Here is a 17238-nt window from a genome sequence, read left to right on the forward strand (position 1 = left end):
AATGTTAGATCCTGAGTCCTATTGGCAGTGAAGCTTGGCCTGTAGTTTTAAGTGAGGAAATGGAAAAAAACCACCACTTCCCCAATTCCCTCATCAGTATAATCGAGTAGCTATTGATCTTACATACCAAAATTTAAAGAAAAAATTATTGTGGACCATTTTCACAGTGTAGGTCACAATGAGATCATCGGCGTATGTCAAGTAGGCAACGAGGCTGAGAGGCTGGGCAGAGACCACTGGAGTGAAATGTTGTCATATCCTCGGAAGCCCATTGCACACTGGCATTCCCTGGTGGAGGTAAGATCCTCATCCACATGCTCCACTTTGCAGAACAGTAAATGCTTTACTGTTGAAATGCAGCACTGCCAAACGTATGAGTGCACCAGGATCTATAGTCATAGACAGGTTTTCCTGGTTGCATTTCCTGGGGCTGTTGGGACTTGCATTCAATTTGAGGCTGAATCTGTGCTCCCCACTGGTCTGGGAGGTTTTGAACATTGATCAGGGATCATCCCTTACTTCGACTGTATTTTTAAAGATCAAGATTCTCTGCTTCTATGTTAAGGCTTTGGGTTGGTACTTGGAGGGCATATGCAAGGTGTGGGTGAGTTTGTAGTTTCAGGCCTTCACAGTGACTTGAGACTGACTTCAGAAAGAATGTAAGGCTTTGATTCTAAGATCAGTTCTGGCACCAACCTGTGATTCTGGGCAAGTTGGTTAGTATCAGGTTCAACTACCTATAATAAAAACCAAAGTAACTAACTGTAAATTAAAAACAAATGAAATGGGAATTTATTTCTCTCTCTTATATACAAAAGATCTAGAGGTAGGCAGTCTGGGGTATCTTAGCAGCTTCATGATCAACAGGAGACCTAGACTTCTATCTTTTTGCCTCACTGTCCCAGTGTGGCTTTTTTTCCCTTGAAGTCCCCTCATTATACAATAAGTTCCAACCATTGCATATTTTCTAGGCCACAAAAATGTGCAAAGGGGCAAGAGCCAAAAGGGCACACATTCCTTTTTTAAGGATTCTCTTTGAATTCTCATGCAACACTGCTACTTACATGTAATTAGGCACAAAACTTAGTCACATGGACATGTCAAGTTGCCGAGGATAGTAAGAAATGTAATCTTTTTGTTGGGTGGCAATGTGTCCAACTAAAAATCAGGGTTCTGCTTGCATAGAAGAAGAGGAGAGTGAAAACCTTGAGGCAACTGGCCATCATCCTGCTGCTCACATCCTCGTTCATTCACTCCCTCCCCCTTTACTTACTTCTCATTTATTCTTTCCCCACTTACCTTTGCTGATTGATTCACTCTCTTATTTATTTACTAACTCATTCTCTCAAAAATAATTTGCACTCCCTAAGTAACATTTCTGAGGGTCAAATGCTGTAATAGCTACAGAAAATACAGATGTGAATAAGAAACAGTCCTTTCCCTTGTAGAACTTACAGACTATAAAATAAACAAAAGATGACATGTAATCTAATCATTGAGAGGCACAAACATAACCATTCTTGTCCATATAAAGTGCTATAGAAGTACAAAGGAGAGAGGCTTGTTGTGCTTAGAGGAGATTGTCTGTGAAGCATCTCTCCTTCGTGCTCTCAATGAGTAAATAGAACTGAGCCCCCCGGGAATTGGAAAGCCAGGAAGGCAGCAGCAGTTATTTACCGAAGATGCATGGGTTCCAGGCAGAGAACTTTCCTCTGTTCTCCTGGTGCAGGTGGCTTTGTTCCCTGCAAAGCCATCCTGAGAGGCCAAAACTACAGCTTCAACCAGTGAGCACCCCTGTCTTTGATAGTCAGGTGAGTCTGGTTAAAGTGAACATGCAGGGCAGTTGTGGAGAGGCAGAGAGGCCCCAAACCCGGACAGGGGGACCAAGGGACATCTTTGTTGGAGGTGGTGCAGGAAGGAGAAGGGCAAGACAGGATTTATGGATTCTAACCACCAGGGCACCAAGACTTATTCAAGAAGAGCCTGGGGCCCCCTAATTTGCAGGTTCCTAAGGATAGTTCTGCCCCTGGGCCATAGGAGCAAAGAAACATTCTTTCCTAGACTCAAAATTGATCCCAAAAGGGAGACTCACAGCATCTATGAACTGCTTCAGAAGGAGCTGGTGCCCACTGAGCTATACACCACTTCTTCAGCTCCTGATGGGATTCTCAAAGGAGTCCATCTCTCAGCTCATTAAATGGTTAGGGCCTGTCACTAGCAGTGGCATTTAGAGCAGTCGTAATAGACTTTTTACACACGTATGAGCCATTGCTGACTTTAATTCTTATTTGTAATTAGGTGTATCAGAGAGTGTTAAAACTCTGTGCTTCTCAGGAAACAGGAAATGAGGAAGGAGCAAGGTCAAGGGGTGTGGTGTAGGGCTGAGAGATGAGCCCTGATTTGTGCACAAGCAGTTTTTTTCAGTGACCTAGGCAGGAGAGTAGGCCTGGGCAGAGCATGGCACACTGGCCCCTGAGTGGCAGTACATGCATGCGTGACACAAAGGAAGAGTGCAGGGAGAGGCCTTGGATGGAGGCTTTTTCCTTCACTGCTGAGGAAAAAGTGTGGTATGAATTCAGTCACCTGAGAGATATTCCTCAAACCCCACACACCCAGCTTTTTGGAAATCTGTGCTCCACAGTTATGTAACTGAAACATAAATGTCTTTAGGGTTAAACCACTGAAACTTGAAGTCATTTGTTACAGCAGCTAAAATTACTTTGGCCAATACAATGGTCATTGCTCAACTATTACAGCAGAACTAAGGAAATGAAATGCCTGCATGGCTTATATGAAAAACAAACCTTCATATAAGCAAAGGGAGGGCAAACCTTCATATAAGCAAAGGCAGAGGGAGGCTGCCTGTTGCTTCCTGTATCTTTGAAGTACACGTCCGGGACTCCAGCTCTATCCTGAGAGAGGAAGTGATGCTTTTTTCTTTTAAAAATGAATGTTGAACTGGCAGAATTGGGACAATGGTACCAGAAGAGATGAAAAGCAGTATTGGAGAGGTTGGCCATGCTTCACTAGCAGCTGTAAGGATGCAGGAGGCAACAGGCAGAGTGGCCAGAAACATTCACGTGGAGTTGGAAGGACCTACATTTGAATTGCTGTGCTGCCACTCACTAGATGTTTGTTTTTCCCCTTCTGAACCTCAGTGTTCTCATCTGTAAAGTGGCCATGACAGTGCCTGTATCACAAGAGGGATGGTGAGGATCAAACAATCTGTTTACATGAAATGCAGCATTGTAGCTGACATATAATAAACACTCCATAAATTTCTCAGATACAGTTGTTATTATGCATGTCTCATATTCTGAGGGGCTGCTATGTGTCTTTACGGGACTGTGTCCTATGAAGAAATATCCATGTGTGCCCTTGAGAATAAGAGAAAGGCCCGGAATCCACCACCCCAGTGAGCCATCATGTCAGATTAGGGGAAGGGGTCATCCAGGATTTGGCTGAACATAGATGCACATATTTAAGTTCTGTTTCTTTCCCTCTTTTCCTTGGCCTTAAAGATAGGCTGCTGTTACGCTCTCTAAGAACCTTTTAAATGTCTGCCTTAAAACAAAAAACAGCAATTAAATCTCAGTGCTCATGATAACAGTATGTGAGTGTGTACTTATGAGCATGTGTGTATGAAAGACAGAGAGAGAACGAAGATGGGGCCACTGGGATTTAGCATGAAGGGAGGCTAGCCTGGCAGAAGCTCTTCACTGCTGAGGAATTGGGTAGGTCTGAATTCTGAGCCCTGCAGAGATCTGGCAGCCTGCTTAGGGTTGCATCCAATACACCCTGACCTTGCCAGGGCAGGTGGCAGATGGAATCTTCAAAGCCAGTGAGTTCAAAAATCCGTTTCTCTCACAGGGATTCTGGATGGCTTCACTGCACACTCAAAGGTCAGTCAGTAGGGCTCCCTTTACTCCCCATGATGTCAAAGGCTTGGAAAGCTGTGAAAACTCCCCCGAGCAAACTGCCTGGGCCTTAGGGATAGGAGCACCCCCTCCATAGCACCTCAGATGACAGAGCTCTAAGTATTCTCCCTTAGCACAGCACCCTCCTCCACCAATCCAAGAGAAGATGGTGTTGGCCTGGCCGTATCGCAACACCTTTCCTACCCTCCTGTATGTTAAGATGCCCAACATCATGAGCCTCATGGAGAATAACAGGAAATAGTTCCAAGTTTTCATCATTTCCCTGTGTAGGGCCATGTAACATTTGTTGCATGAATAAGTATTAATCTTGGTTTGCTGGGAAGACCAGACACAATCTAGTTAAATGAAATTTCACTTTTCTAAAAACAGAAGAAAAAGAATCCAATAAGAATATATAGTCAAGATCAGCAATATTATCCTAATTGGCATAGGTGTGAGATTCCAAACACCAAAGTTCTACTCAAGGTGTGCCCCATTTTGGATGTCACCCCCGCCGCACGCTCAGCCTTTGTACATACATGTACATATAGCTAAAAAAAAAAGTTCTGCATGTCTGTCTGCTGGGACCAGCTCATTGAGCCTGCTGCCTCTCTTCAACTCAGGGTTACATAATGCCAAGTATAACCAGAGGGCAGTTATGGTACAGTATGTCCAGGCATAAATAGAGTCCTTATTTATCACCCTCAGCCTCCAGAAGGGTACAAACTTAGAGTCATAGGACTACAGCAACTGTCAGTTACCCAGACTTGTCTTGGAGTTACACAATCAGCCCCTGTAAACCATCTCTAGATATTTTCTATTGAGTGCCCAGCAGGGCCTATCTGGAGTTTTAGAGGTCCACATATCCCCAGGAGTATGTACTGATTGCCCAACATTTGATTAGGTTTCCATCCTGGTCCAGTTTGCTGTAGGTCTGGTGTCATGAAAATGTGACCAGGCATCAACCTCAGCAGGAGTTTGGGGAGTAGACTTCTTGAGAAGGGCCCTCACAGGACAGGTTTCATCATTGTCTAAAATGAACCTGAATGACTGCTTCCCAAAGGAATTTAAAGTGAGGGAGTGAGAGGCTTTAGCATTGTGGCCAAATTGTTATTCAGAACAGATTTAGGAAAGGAGCAATTCACCAGGAAGGATGGGAGTAGGGAGAGGATGGGGTGACTGGGAAAAGCCAAGTAGGAAATCAGGTTCCCATCAAGGGGATTTGGGTGTATTGCAGGATTGGGGTCCTGTCGAGAACCAGACTAGCAGGGAAGAAGACTGAGACAGGAAAAAAAGGAAGGCATGGACTGAAACATACAATGGGAAATGGCATAGAAAGTGCTACTACTCTGCAAGTATTCAGGCACCCAAGACTGCAGGTCTTTGGAAACGCCCTAATTCCAGACCCCTGTCAGTTGGTGGGGAACTGAGGCTGGTAATTCCATGTGTTGCCCTCTGAAGGAGCAGCTTATGGGCTAGGTAGATGAACATGGCAAAAGCTACTACGTTTGTTAGGGGATGGCAACAGAGAAGTGAATAGTCAGAACGTGGAGAGCTCCATGCTGCTGAAGCGTCTTCCCCATGCTATGATGTGCTCCCCTCATACAGTCTAGCATCATGTCTCACGTCTCAGTGTCTCTGAGAACAAAATCTTTGTTATGAGTGGAAATGGAAAAAACAAGAAACATTTAAATCACATTACAATAGGGCAAGAAAACATAAATTTCTTTATTATCTAGAAGGACACATACCATCTTTGTAAGAAGCAGGAAGGGGAAAATAAACTTTATCTTGTTAATTCATAGTTCTTAGTCTTTTCCAGGTTATGTCAGATTCTTTTGGATAATTATTTTCTCTTCTTCCTAGGGGTCTCCTCTCTCCTTCCTTCCTCCCATCTATGTATAGGGAAGCACAAAGGCTACTTCGTGGCCTGGCCAGCACTAAGCATATTGTTCTGCCCGTCTTTGGGCATCAGACTTCATCATCAATGCCTCTGCTGCTGAAGATCTTGGCTAGTGTAACTGTGGCTTGTTGTCTAAGCATGGGAACTTGGCCACCTTGAGGCTGATGAGGCCCACATCGGCTGTTGAAGGCCCTGTAGATCTCCGAGGGTGGGTAGTACCTCCCACTCAATGCTTGGCCTGGGAGCTTTTCTTTGCAGCCCTTAATACAGAGTCATTCTTCACTTGCTGGAATACCCTGAAGTTCTGCCAACCAATACCCTCACATCCTTCAGGCATTTGGGCACACGAGGGAGCCACAGGAGACTCACTGCCATCACAGGCATCCTCTTCGTGCCTATAAAGTTACATGGCCATTTCTACATTGTTCCTCTAGCCTGTGTTGGCCCAGGGGTCACATTTGCCTTCAGCTTCCCCCTCAATCCATCTGAACTTGGGGTTTCAAACCTGAAGGGTAAAGCCAGAACCTCTCCTCCTCTGTTCTGTTTATCTCTTCTGCCAAAGGCTTTCTGCTTTCTCTTCCTGTCTGGTGGAAACACTTTATATCCTAGCCTGATTCCTCTCTTCCTATGACTCATGCTCAGACCTCCAAGATTTCCTCTCAACATGTAAGGAAATGTTTGGAATTTGGAAGTGTCTCTTTTTTCTCAACAATGTCTGACTTTAAGATACTTATTTCATAGGGGACCAGCTGATCATTTACCTTGAGTTATCTGCCCTCAGCTTCCAAGAATATATGGCATTTATTCAAGGCATGGGACAACATGATTTATAAACAATAAGAACATTATCCCTGTTACATAGGTACTGAATTAGCATTTGGTGAATAAATAAAAAAATGAATGAATCAGACACATATAGAATGAATTGGGTTCCCTTCGTTCTAAAGTTCCAAAATTCTCCATGCAGTGGAATATACTGTAGAAGTCAAATTAGACAAGGTGCCAAACATATTGAGAATGGATTTGCTGTAGGCTGTCTAAATGGAGATGGCCCTTATTAAGCTCCAAGTTTTAATTACATTTTAATTACATTTAGGAGAACAACATGAAAAGGAATTATTTCTTCCCTTAGTTCCACTGAACTGCCATGTAATGACAATGGCTTTGCATTTTGAATAATGGGAAATATTCATAACTGAGACCTGTTAGTGAATCATGAAGGTCCCCCTCCACTTGATGTGGGCAGCCAAGTCCTAGAGTACTCAGTATCTTCTTTCATAAGAGAGAAGAAACACACAGCGATCCTAATGGTGAATGGCAGACTGCTGTGCCCTAAGTGAGAACTGATCAGGAGATGACAAGGACTTTAGCCCACAAGTTGACCTTTCTCACTAGGAAAATATTTTAGCAGCAGTTTTACACAAGGTAATGCTTTGCCCCAACTACCTGTGAAGATGAAGAAGAGAAAAATAATAGGAATGGGGTATTTTTTGACAAATAAATTATTCTTGAGATTTTGTTATAAAAAAATAAACTACTTTGAATGGTGAGATTTAGCATGCCTTCATGCATAAACACTTGCAGGGCTGCTGAAGCAAAGCTGATTGCAGAGAACATAAAAATGTACTACGAGCTTAGGATCTGAAAAACATTAACAGACCTGTTAAAATTTGCATCAGTTGCTGAAAGTGGCCAGAATGCTGTTTGCACAAGCAGGCACGATTGGTATTAGTGAGGCATTGTGTTTCCAGCTGCGGAGGTTATGGGAAGCCATTCAGACCTTCCCAAGCAAATCTTCTTTCTTGTATTAAATTATCTGTAGAAAAAAAAGAGAGAGAAGGTAGGCATTTTCTCATCTTTAGCAGGGATGGGCGACTTTTGTGACTTTTCTGAAGGTTCGTAGAGATAATAATCATACAAAACATACGAGTAATTAGGGTAAACACTAGAGATATAAAAGATAATGACAATGTGGTAGAAAATGACATTTTCTGCCTGTTCAGAAAGTCAACTGCATCTTGACTCTCCTCTCATTCACAGATGACCTTGCTCCAGTGTCACTGCCTTGGAGCGTTCCTGCTGCACACTTGAGTAGCTATTAAACAGGAAGGTAGATAACAATGGGCTTGAGCCCTCAGCTGTCTCCATCTCCAGCAATGGTATTCTGAGGTGACTGTTGACATGATAGGCCGACTATTTCCCCACAGATGAAACGAACCAGAATGTTTTATGCCACCCTCTGAAAGAAACACACTCCCTCTTTATAGTCTGGTGGGAGGAAGACTATTCCTTCCTGGGGATGGGGCCTGGAACAAAGGTGGAACACCCTTTCAGGGGACATTCAGGAAGACCACTGCTCCTGGAGACGAGTCTTTCAGAAGAGGTACCTGTCAAAAGCTGTCTTGCAAACATCACCAGAACAACCTATCAATAAGACAAAGCTGAGTTTATTGCTTTCCCAGGTAATGGAAGGGGAAATGCAGGGTCTCATTTACTGAGACTTTGAAGTGTGGTTTAAGGTGGGTCTCTCCATGTGATGGGGGAGAGAAAGTGAGGAGGTGGGGAACTTGGTTAGGATTGTACCAGTGTCATGATATAATAGTTGAGGTGGAATAGCAAGTTGAGGATTCTGAGCCTGGGATTCAAAGAGTCTTGGGTGTAAACTGTCTGTTGATGCTCTCTAAGGAATAAAAATTGGGAAGTCCCATGAGTGAATACTGAAGTTGTAGTAAACAAGACAATAGAATAAACCAGTCAAGTTAATGGAGGGTCTGTGTTGGGAAAGGTGGTTTTAGTTCTCACACTCCAGCAACAAAAAGCAGAAGGAAACCTCACAAAAGATCCTGCCCAGTCCCGTGGGGACCTATGCGCTAACAGTGTGAATATTTATTAGTTGCCTCCTGAGCATCAAGTCCCCTTTCTGATGGCCCTGATTTCTGATTAGTGATTCTAGGGAGCCTGGCTCCATCCTTGTCTCTGGTGATGGTACATGTGAGTTAGTTCCAGGCTAAACCTGTCAAACCAACCACAGGGATTAGCACTGCATACGCTGATTCGGTCCAAGAGTATTATAGAACATTTGGTGTGAATGCTTGGACAAAGATGTTCTCTCTTTCTTGTCGGATATAAATAAAGCACTATATACCCTGGGAGCAGCTATGGTTTCTTTGGATTTCTATAAAAGATCCAGATTTAGGGAGAGACCAAGCCCATAGATACAAAGAAACCAGACCCTCAGTCATGTGGTTGAGCTCCTGAATCAAACCTCTCCCAAACATAGTAATACCTCTGGCCTTTATCAGTATGTAAACCTATAAATTCCCTTTGTTGTGTAAGTAATATTAAGCAGAATTTCTCTCATTTGAAATGGAAAACATCTTATTTAGGATACAGGTGAACACTCACACTGCTCCAGTGGTGTTCTCTGGGAGTGAAGAGAACCATTCCCAAAGCTGTCGTAAGACCAGCTCTTCTGCCTGGCTCACTGTGGTATGTCCAATACCTAAAAAAATACATGGCCCACAGTAGGCCCCAGTAAAGTTTTCCTAATGAGGCAAATTATTAATGTTCAAATAATTGTGTGTTAAAACAAGCATGGTGAAAAGAGGGACACTTGGTTCTCAATGACATACAAATATTATATAAGGTTAAGAAAAGTGCTTTCCTTTTGCATTTATATGTTATTCAAATCCTACATGGAGTTTCAGGGCCCATGGGGAGCTCTCCATTTTATAATCACTCCCTTACATTGATAAAGGCACAGTTCCTCAGCAGTGAAGATCAGTCATATAGCTGTCCTTTCCCTTCAGTCTTATATGATATACTGCAATTCATTTATTTAGAACAAAAATGAAACTATATTCCTAACAACGTTTTAGCAATTATAGCATTATTTTTGTTTCTATGTTATCTATTTTATTTTTATGTAAAACTTAAATGTATGTTTAAAGTCTTCAGTCAGCAGTGGTAGAATTACACATTTTTCACACTTTAAATAATTCAGGACATAAAATGTGATGATAGTGATAATCAAAATGCTTGAAATAAAGAAAAGAGGTTTTCTACAGAGCAAGGGGAACTTTATAATTCATTGAGAAATTACACTTGGTTGTATTGTGTCTATGCCCTAGAGATTTGTGGGAGTTTGCACATGAGAGTGATGACTTAGAGTATCTGGCAGAAGAAATTTCTAAGCAGCAAAGCATTCAAGATTTGGCCTGGCTGCTTCTGACAGCCCAAGAAATGACTTACAGTTGGAACTTATATTTAAACAGGAGGCAGCGTGTAAAAGTTTGGAAAATTTTCAGACTAGTCATGTGGCAATAAAAGAAAAAACTTTTCAAGACAGAAATTCAAGCAAGCTGTGGTGCAACCACTTGTTAGAGATATGGGCATAACTAAAAGGGAGCCAGATGCTAACATCTAAGACAATGGGAAAAAGACCTCAACAGCATTTCAGAGACCTTGGCAGAAGCACGTCTCATTATAGGTTCAGAGGCCTAAGCGGAGTGAATGGTTTTTTGGGCCAAGACCAGCGCCTCACTGCCCTGTGCAGCCTCACAACCCTGCTCCCCACATCCTTGCTGCTCCAGCTCTAGCCATGGTTCAAAGGGGCCCAGGTATACCTCCAGCTGCTACTTCAGAAAATGCAAGCCATAAGCTTGGGCAGCTTCAATGTGGCATTAAGCCTGCAGGTGTTTAACTGTGAATAGAAGAGTGAAGGCTTAGCAGCTTCTGCCTAGATTTCAAATGATGTATAAGAAAGCCTAAATGCCAAGGCCAAAGCCTGCTGCAGGGGCTGAGCCCTCCCAGAGAACCTCCACTAGGGCAATGCCAAGGAAAAATATGGAATCAGAGGTCCCACACAGAGTCCCCACAGGCGCAGTGCCTAGGGTAACTGTGAGAAGGGGGCCAGCATCCCCAGACCTCAGAATGGTAGATCCACTGACAGCTTGCATCCTGTGCCTGGAAAAGCCACAGGCGCTTAATCCCAGCTCAAGAGAGCAAACTTGGGGGATGAACCCTGCAAAACCACAGGGGCAGAGCTGCCCAAGGCCTTGGGGCCCCTTCCTTGCACCAGTGTGTCCTGGATGTGGGACACAGAGTCAAGGATTATTTTGGAACTTTAAGATTTAACAACTGCCAGGCGTAGTGGCTCATGCCTGTAATCCCAGCACTTTGGGAGGCCAAGGAGGGCAGATCACTTGAGGTCAGGAGCTCAAGACCAGCCTGGCCAACATGGTGAAACCCCATCTCTACTAAAAATATAAAAATTAGCCAGGCGTGGTGGCAGGCACCTTCAATCCCAGCTACTCAGGAGGCTAAGGCAGGAGAATCACTTGAATTCAGGTGGCAGAGGTTGCAGTGAGCTGAGATAGTGCCGTTGCACTCCACCCTGGGTGACAAGAGCTAGACTCCATCTCAAAAAAAAAAAAAAGATGTAGTGACTTCCCTGCTGGGTTTCAAAGTTGCAGGGAACCTCTAGCCCCTTTCTTTTGGCAAATTTCTCCCTTTGAGAATGGGAAGGTGTATCCAATGCTCGTTCCTCTATTGTATCTCAGAGTTAATGACTTGTTATTTGATTTTACAGGCTCATGGGTAGAAGGCATTTGCCTCATCTCAGATGAAACTCTGGGCTTTGAACTTCTGAGTTAATGCTGGAATGACGTAAGACTTTGGGGAATTATTGGGAAGACATGGTTGTATTTTACAATACGGGAAAAACATGAGATCTGGGAGGCGTCAGGGTGGAATTATAGTTTAAATATTTGTCCCTGCCCAAATCTCATGTTGAATTGTGAATCCCAGTGTTGGAGGTGAGGCCTTATGAGAGGTGTTTTGATGATATCCCTCATGGCTTGGTGCTGTCCTCATACTAGTGAGTGAGTTCTTGCAAGATCTGGTTTTAAAGTGTGCGGCACCTCCACCCACCTTGCTCGCTTCTGCTCTACCATTTGCCACACTTCCCCCACCATTTGCCTTCTGCCATAAGCAAAAGCTTCCTGAGACCTCCCCAGAGGTGAAGCAGATGTCAGTGCCATGCTTCCTGTATAGCCTGCAGAGCTGTGAAGCAATTAATCCTCTTTTCTTTGTAAATTACCCAATCTCAGATATTTCTTTATGGCAATCAAGGATGGACTAATACGCTAATCAAGAAAGTAAATGCCATCTAAAGGCATTAAGATTGACTACAAATTTTAAAATGTAAACATTCTGAATTTTTCTTCCTGTTATTAATGCTTAATGAAGTCCTGGAAATGAGATTGGAGAAGTGGATCCAAATACATCCACATTTGCTGGTTCTTTCTGCTGGGCCTCATCTGCATTCTCTCTCTGCTATGGTCTGAGTGCTTGCATCCTCCCAAAAATTCATATGTTGAAATCTAATCTCCGATGTGGTGGTATTAAGAGGTAGGAAACAATTAGGTCATGAGGGCTCTGCCTTTGTGAATGGGATTAGTGCCCTTGTAAAAGAGGCCCAAGGCACACATACACCATGGAATACTATGCAGACATAAAGAACAATGAGTTCGTGTCCTTTGGAGGGACATGGATGAATCTGGAAACCATCATTCTCAGCAAACTGACACAAGAATAGAAAATCAAACACCACATGTTCTCGCTCATAGGTGGATGCAGAACAATGAGAACACACGAACACAGGGAGGGGAGCATCACACACTGGGGTCTGTTGAGGGGGAATAGGGGATGGACAGCGGGGATTAGGGACGTTGGGGAGGGATAACATGGGGAGAAATGCCAGATATAGGTGATGGGGGGATGGAGGCAGCAAACTACCTTGCCATGTATGTACCTATGCAACAATCCTGCATGATCTGCACATGTACCCCAGAACCTAAAGTGCAATAAAATATATGTATATATATAAAAGAGGCCCAAGGAAGCTTGTTTGCCCCTTCTACCATGTGAGGACACAGAACAATAGCCCCATTCATGAGGCGGAGGGACAGACACCAAATCAGCTAGCTCCTTATCTTGAATTTTCCAGACTCAAGAAGTGTGAGCAATAAATTTCTGTCATTTATAAATTACCCTATCTAAGATATTTTGTTATAGTCATGCAAAAGGACTAATATAACCCCCTTCATAATGGTAGTCAGAGTCACATCAAGAAATAAGGCTGAGTTGGAGCCAGCAATATTTATTCACAAGAGGAAGACAGAAATTGGACTGGCTGCAGAGAGTCCCACAGAGTCAGAGACCATCCACCTCAGCTACAGTACGGGGCTCAGCACTGTATTTCCAGTGTTAGTGCTATTCTCAGTTCTGTCCCTAGTTCCTGCTACTGAGGAAATCCACACTCACCAGGACAGTATTCTGGTCTGCCATTAATTCAAACACAATCTATAAAGACAGTTAAGCTACATCTGTGCTTAGGGGCTTTAGAGAATTATTGACTTGAAGAAATAAGAGAAATGTCTGGGGTGGATAGTCCTCAAAGATTTCCATGTTGTTCAAGATAAAATATCAAGGCTGAGCATCTGGTGCTCCCAACTTAGTTCTAGAAATGTCTATGGAGGGATAGTGAGTGGAGCTGTCTATGGCAGTGATTGCCTCTAATGAAGGAACCAAAAACCAGGCAGGGATTAGGGTGGGCTTCTGGTTTTAGGAAAAGTGATTATGGAGCTCTTTGTAGGAAGCGTTTAAGATCAAGGTAGGATCCTGCTTGGAGGATCCTAGCCTGGCAGTCTGGGTCAGCCTGGTGGTAGAGGTGAAGAGTGTGAGAGCTGGACTCACTTTGGCACACAAAGTCCAGGAATGCGCTGACAACCAAGGCCCTATGGCTATGGAAGATTGTATCACATGACCCCAAAGCATGGCAGGGCAGCCAAGGGAGCAGTTCTGCCTCTCCACCTTGGGCGTGCAGGGTAACATCACAATTGGTAACATTGAAGGCTTGATGTTGTCAATATTTATTATAAGCACACTCATAATCTTAATTTGCACTTTACCCTAGCTTCCATGGTGCCTATTGTATTTATGAGTGAATAGTTGGGGGTTACAGAATCTAATCTTTCAGTTACATTTTAAATTTTATGTTCCTTAAAGTTACAGAAAGTCTGTTCCAAGGATTAGGGCTGATGGCTCTTATCCTGCTCCTTACAGATAAAGTGGCACTTCCATTGCCTAGTATGGAACCAATGTATCACAGGAATGTGTGCTTACCTAGAACTAGTCTTATATCAGGAATGAGGATCCAGGGATCATTGCAAAGAAAGAAATAATTCACAGAAACCCTATACTCTCTGGATAAGAAGGGAGAAAATATAGGATCCTGCCATCAACCAAATGGTTTGAGTCCAGGCAGAATCTAAGCCATCACTCAAAGTGTACTGTCTGCTCCAGTGCCAGCTCTCCTGATTCTTTTGCAGGTCAGCAGGCATGAAACAGTTAATAGCAAAGGCCATGAGAAAGTTGCTCTCTGTTACAGAGAAATCACTTTTAGTTCCAGTTGCTACTGCCAGAGGAGATGCTTGATAGAAAGAGAGGAAATAATAAGGAAGAAAAGGACTTTTGAATCACGTGAGTCTTTGAGGACTCCTTAGCCGAGATGTTCCTCTTATTGCTTCAAGCCAATAATTCTCTAAAGCCCCTAAGCACAGATGTAGCTTCCTTCACTCTCTTTACATTGTGTTTGAATTCATGACAGAAAGGAGACTATCCTGCTAAGTATGGACTTCCTCAGTAGCAGGAACTAGGGACAGAATTGAGAATGATATAACGTATATGAAATAACTATATTCTATAACTGGAAATACAGTGCTGAGCCCTGTGATGTAGTTGAGGTGTATAGTCTCTGCACTTGAGAAATTGCAGACAAAGACTGATATAACTTCTTGATTAGAAAATCAGCAGAAAGGCCAGGCACAATGGCTCAGGCCTATAATCCCAGACTTTGGAGGCCGAGGCAGGTGGAACACTTGAGGTCAGTAGTTCGAAACCAGCCTGACTAACATGATGAAACCCTGTCTCTACCAAAAATACAAAAATTAGTTGGTTGTGGTGGTGCACATCTGTAATCCCAGCTACTTAGGAGGCTGAGGCAGGAGAATTGCATGAACCCAGGAGGCGGAGGTTGCAGTGAGCCAAGATTGCACCATTGCACGCCAGCCTGGGCAACAGAGCCAGACTCCAACTCAAAACAAGAAAATCAGCCAAAAAGACCAGAAGAGGACTCCATGAGCCAGGACTATTACTGGAGAAACAGATCTGGGCCAGATTCAGGGCTTCACCTTTTCCAATTTTAGAGAGGACAGCTTAGAAGTTAAGTACTGAGACCTTCTACCATTACTCCTCACTCCATGCTAAGAGAACATTAGGTGGCCTCTGTTTTTAAGGCTCTGTGCTACTAAGGAGGACATACTTGCTATTGAGGTGGTAGGGTGGTAGGTTACATAAGGTTCTTTCCAGGTGGTTAAAGAAGCTGACAAAAGAGTAGGTTTGGAAAAGGGAAAGAAGTGTTGGTGCAGCAGCCAGCCACAGGGAAAGGAACTCGGTGGCCTTGGAGGGAGGGAACTGGGAGCAGTATCTTCGTAGGATTGACATGGATTAGCATTTGGATTGTAAAATGAGAACTTGCTGAGTCTGATGCCAGACTGAAGGGTCCTTGGTGCTCCTACATGCTTCTAGATTATTTGTAACATGCTGTTTATGTGCATGTATATGTACAAATGTAGGAGCTCTTAGCAAACTTAAGCATACACACAAAGACTTAAGTTACTTGTTTAATGCAGTGGTGTCCAGTTGGTGGGGGAGGGGGTTGTGTTTTGTTTGCTTGGTTAGTTGGTGGTTTTTTTGGCCAAATTCTTTCAAATCTAATTCGGAAGTTGAATGTCTAAAACAGATAAATGCAAGAGCTACTGTGATAGAAGCAGGCAGAAATTGAGGAGAGCAAAAGCATTTACTGAAAGAGGAAGATATGACCCAGCTCAACTTCCTGGTGGATGACCTCAGTTGTGCCGTTGTCACTAGTGTCTATCAGGAAGACGAACCTAATTCCAGCTCTGCCACTTAGAGCTGCTGAGCTTGAGCAAATTATCTCATCTCTCTGAGGATTCGTTTCCGCCTCTGTAAAATGGGAATATTAGTACGTAGTTTTAGAGACCTGTGTGTGGATGATTAAATGATCTAACATACCTGAAAGCCCCTAGCATCGTATCTGGTGAAAGCAATGAAAGATGCTGGACAAGTGTTTCTTTCATTTTTGCGGCCAATTAAAATTCTGGGAAACTATAACTCTACCCAGGCTTTCCAGTAGCTGATTTTTGATGATTCTATTGTAGTGCTTAAATAAGGACAACTTTTCCAGAGACATCCCAAGTTTCTCATGTATCTGGCTTTTGGAATTTCCAGTACTTCACAAAGACTTCGCTGTCAAGAATGCAGGGTGCAGCACAATATTTCAGTAAGTCCCCAGTTCTACATGGAGGGGAGCAGTGTGCCTCAAATGTTCTCAGCATTGATTCACATTTAAATATATATTTTAATCATGACATGGACATACATATAAAACTGAAACAAAAGTTTCATGAAATTAACAAACATAATGTGATATATTTTATTTTTTCATTAAAAATAGACTACTGGTCACAATCATTAAATTAATTTCACAAACCCCCCTAATGGGCAGTGTTCACGGTTCAAAACACACTGTGTGATATGCACTTTGAAAATGGCTGCTGTATCTTGATTCAGTGTGGGAATGACAAGAAGGAAACATGGAATCATAACCAACTGCACATATTTTTAGGACCCTCTAGAGTGATTTTTTTTTCTGAAATGCCAAAATTCTAAGATTTTTATCACATATTTTCACCAGAAATTAATGTCATCCCTTGGTTTTTAGCTTCTCTGCATAGAACACTACATGCCTAAGTTTACATTGCCACATTTGCCTGGGCACAAACAAATTATTTTTACTACAAATATTTAACCTTCCAGTTTGGAGCTATGCTGTGCATAGACTAAACAGCATCGAGATACCAACTGTGTGTTTACAATTAAAGAAAAATGCTGTGCAAAGCCACAGAAGGAAGGAAGAGGCAATTCTTGTTGGAGGCGTGTGTCGCTGCTATAAAGGGGTTCCCTGAGGTGCCTGGCTGCACACCGACTCCTTCATTCCTGCCAGGTTGTGAATACCACACCAAGTGCTGTGGACACAGAGGAAGACAAAGCACCTGCCTGTAAAGAATCTGGAGGGGGAGCCTGACAGGAAATTGTTTCAGTGTAATAGTGTAAATCATATAACTGGTGGTTTCAAATTTTGTACAGATGGGAGAGTTGCCAACCCTCCACAGGGGAGAGGGTGGTCTCCAGAGACACATGCTGACCCCACTTCACCAGGCTCTTGGAAATACAGAAATCCTTCCCAATAGGAAAGGAAAGGTTGAAGAATAC

At 43.2% G+C, this 17238-nt stretch overlaps 1 protein-coding gene across 6 annotated transcripts in view; it reads left to right on the top strand.

Moving 5' to 3' along the window:
• SYT9 (synaptotagmin 9) overlaps nucleotides 1-17238 on the top strand; it is a 256658-nt gene that overhangs the window by 190173 nt on the left and 49247 nt on the right. The window contains exons 6-7 of one of the 6 annotated variants that reach the window (XR_004731282.3): nucleotides 168-297; nucleotides 11411-11487. Coding sequence is in view for 2 of the 6 variants with exons in the window: in XM_009007609.5 (XP_009005857.2) it covers nucleotides 168-297; nucleotides 7861-7911 (181 nt within the window). In the remaining 4 variants the exon portion in view is untranslated. Of the gene's footprint in view, nucleotides 1-167; nucleotides 298-7860; nucleotides 10156-11410; nucleotides 11488-17238 lie in introns of those variants that run through there. The other 5 variants (XR_008475172.2, XR_013523278.1, XM_009007609.5 and 2 more) reach the window with 5 other exon arrangements.

This window comes from Callithrix jacchus, chromosome 10, assembly GCF_049354715.1.
Source record: "Callithrix jacchus isolate 240 chromosome 10, calJac240_pri, whole genome shotgun sequence".
Lineage (NCBI taxonomy): Eukaryota > Metazoa > Chordata > Mammalia > Primates > Cebidae > Callithrix > Callithrix jacchus.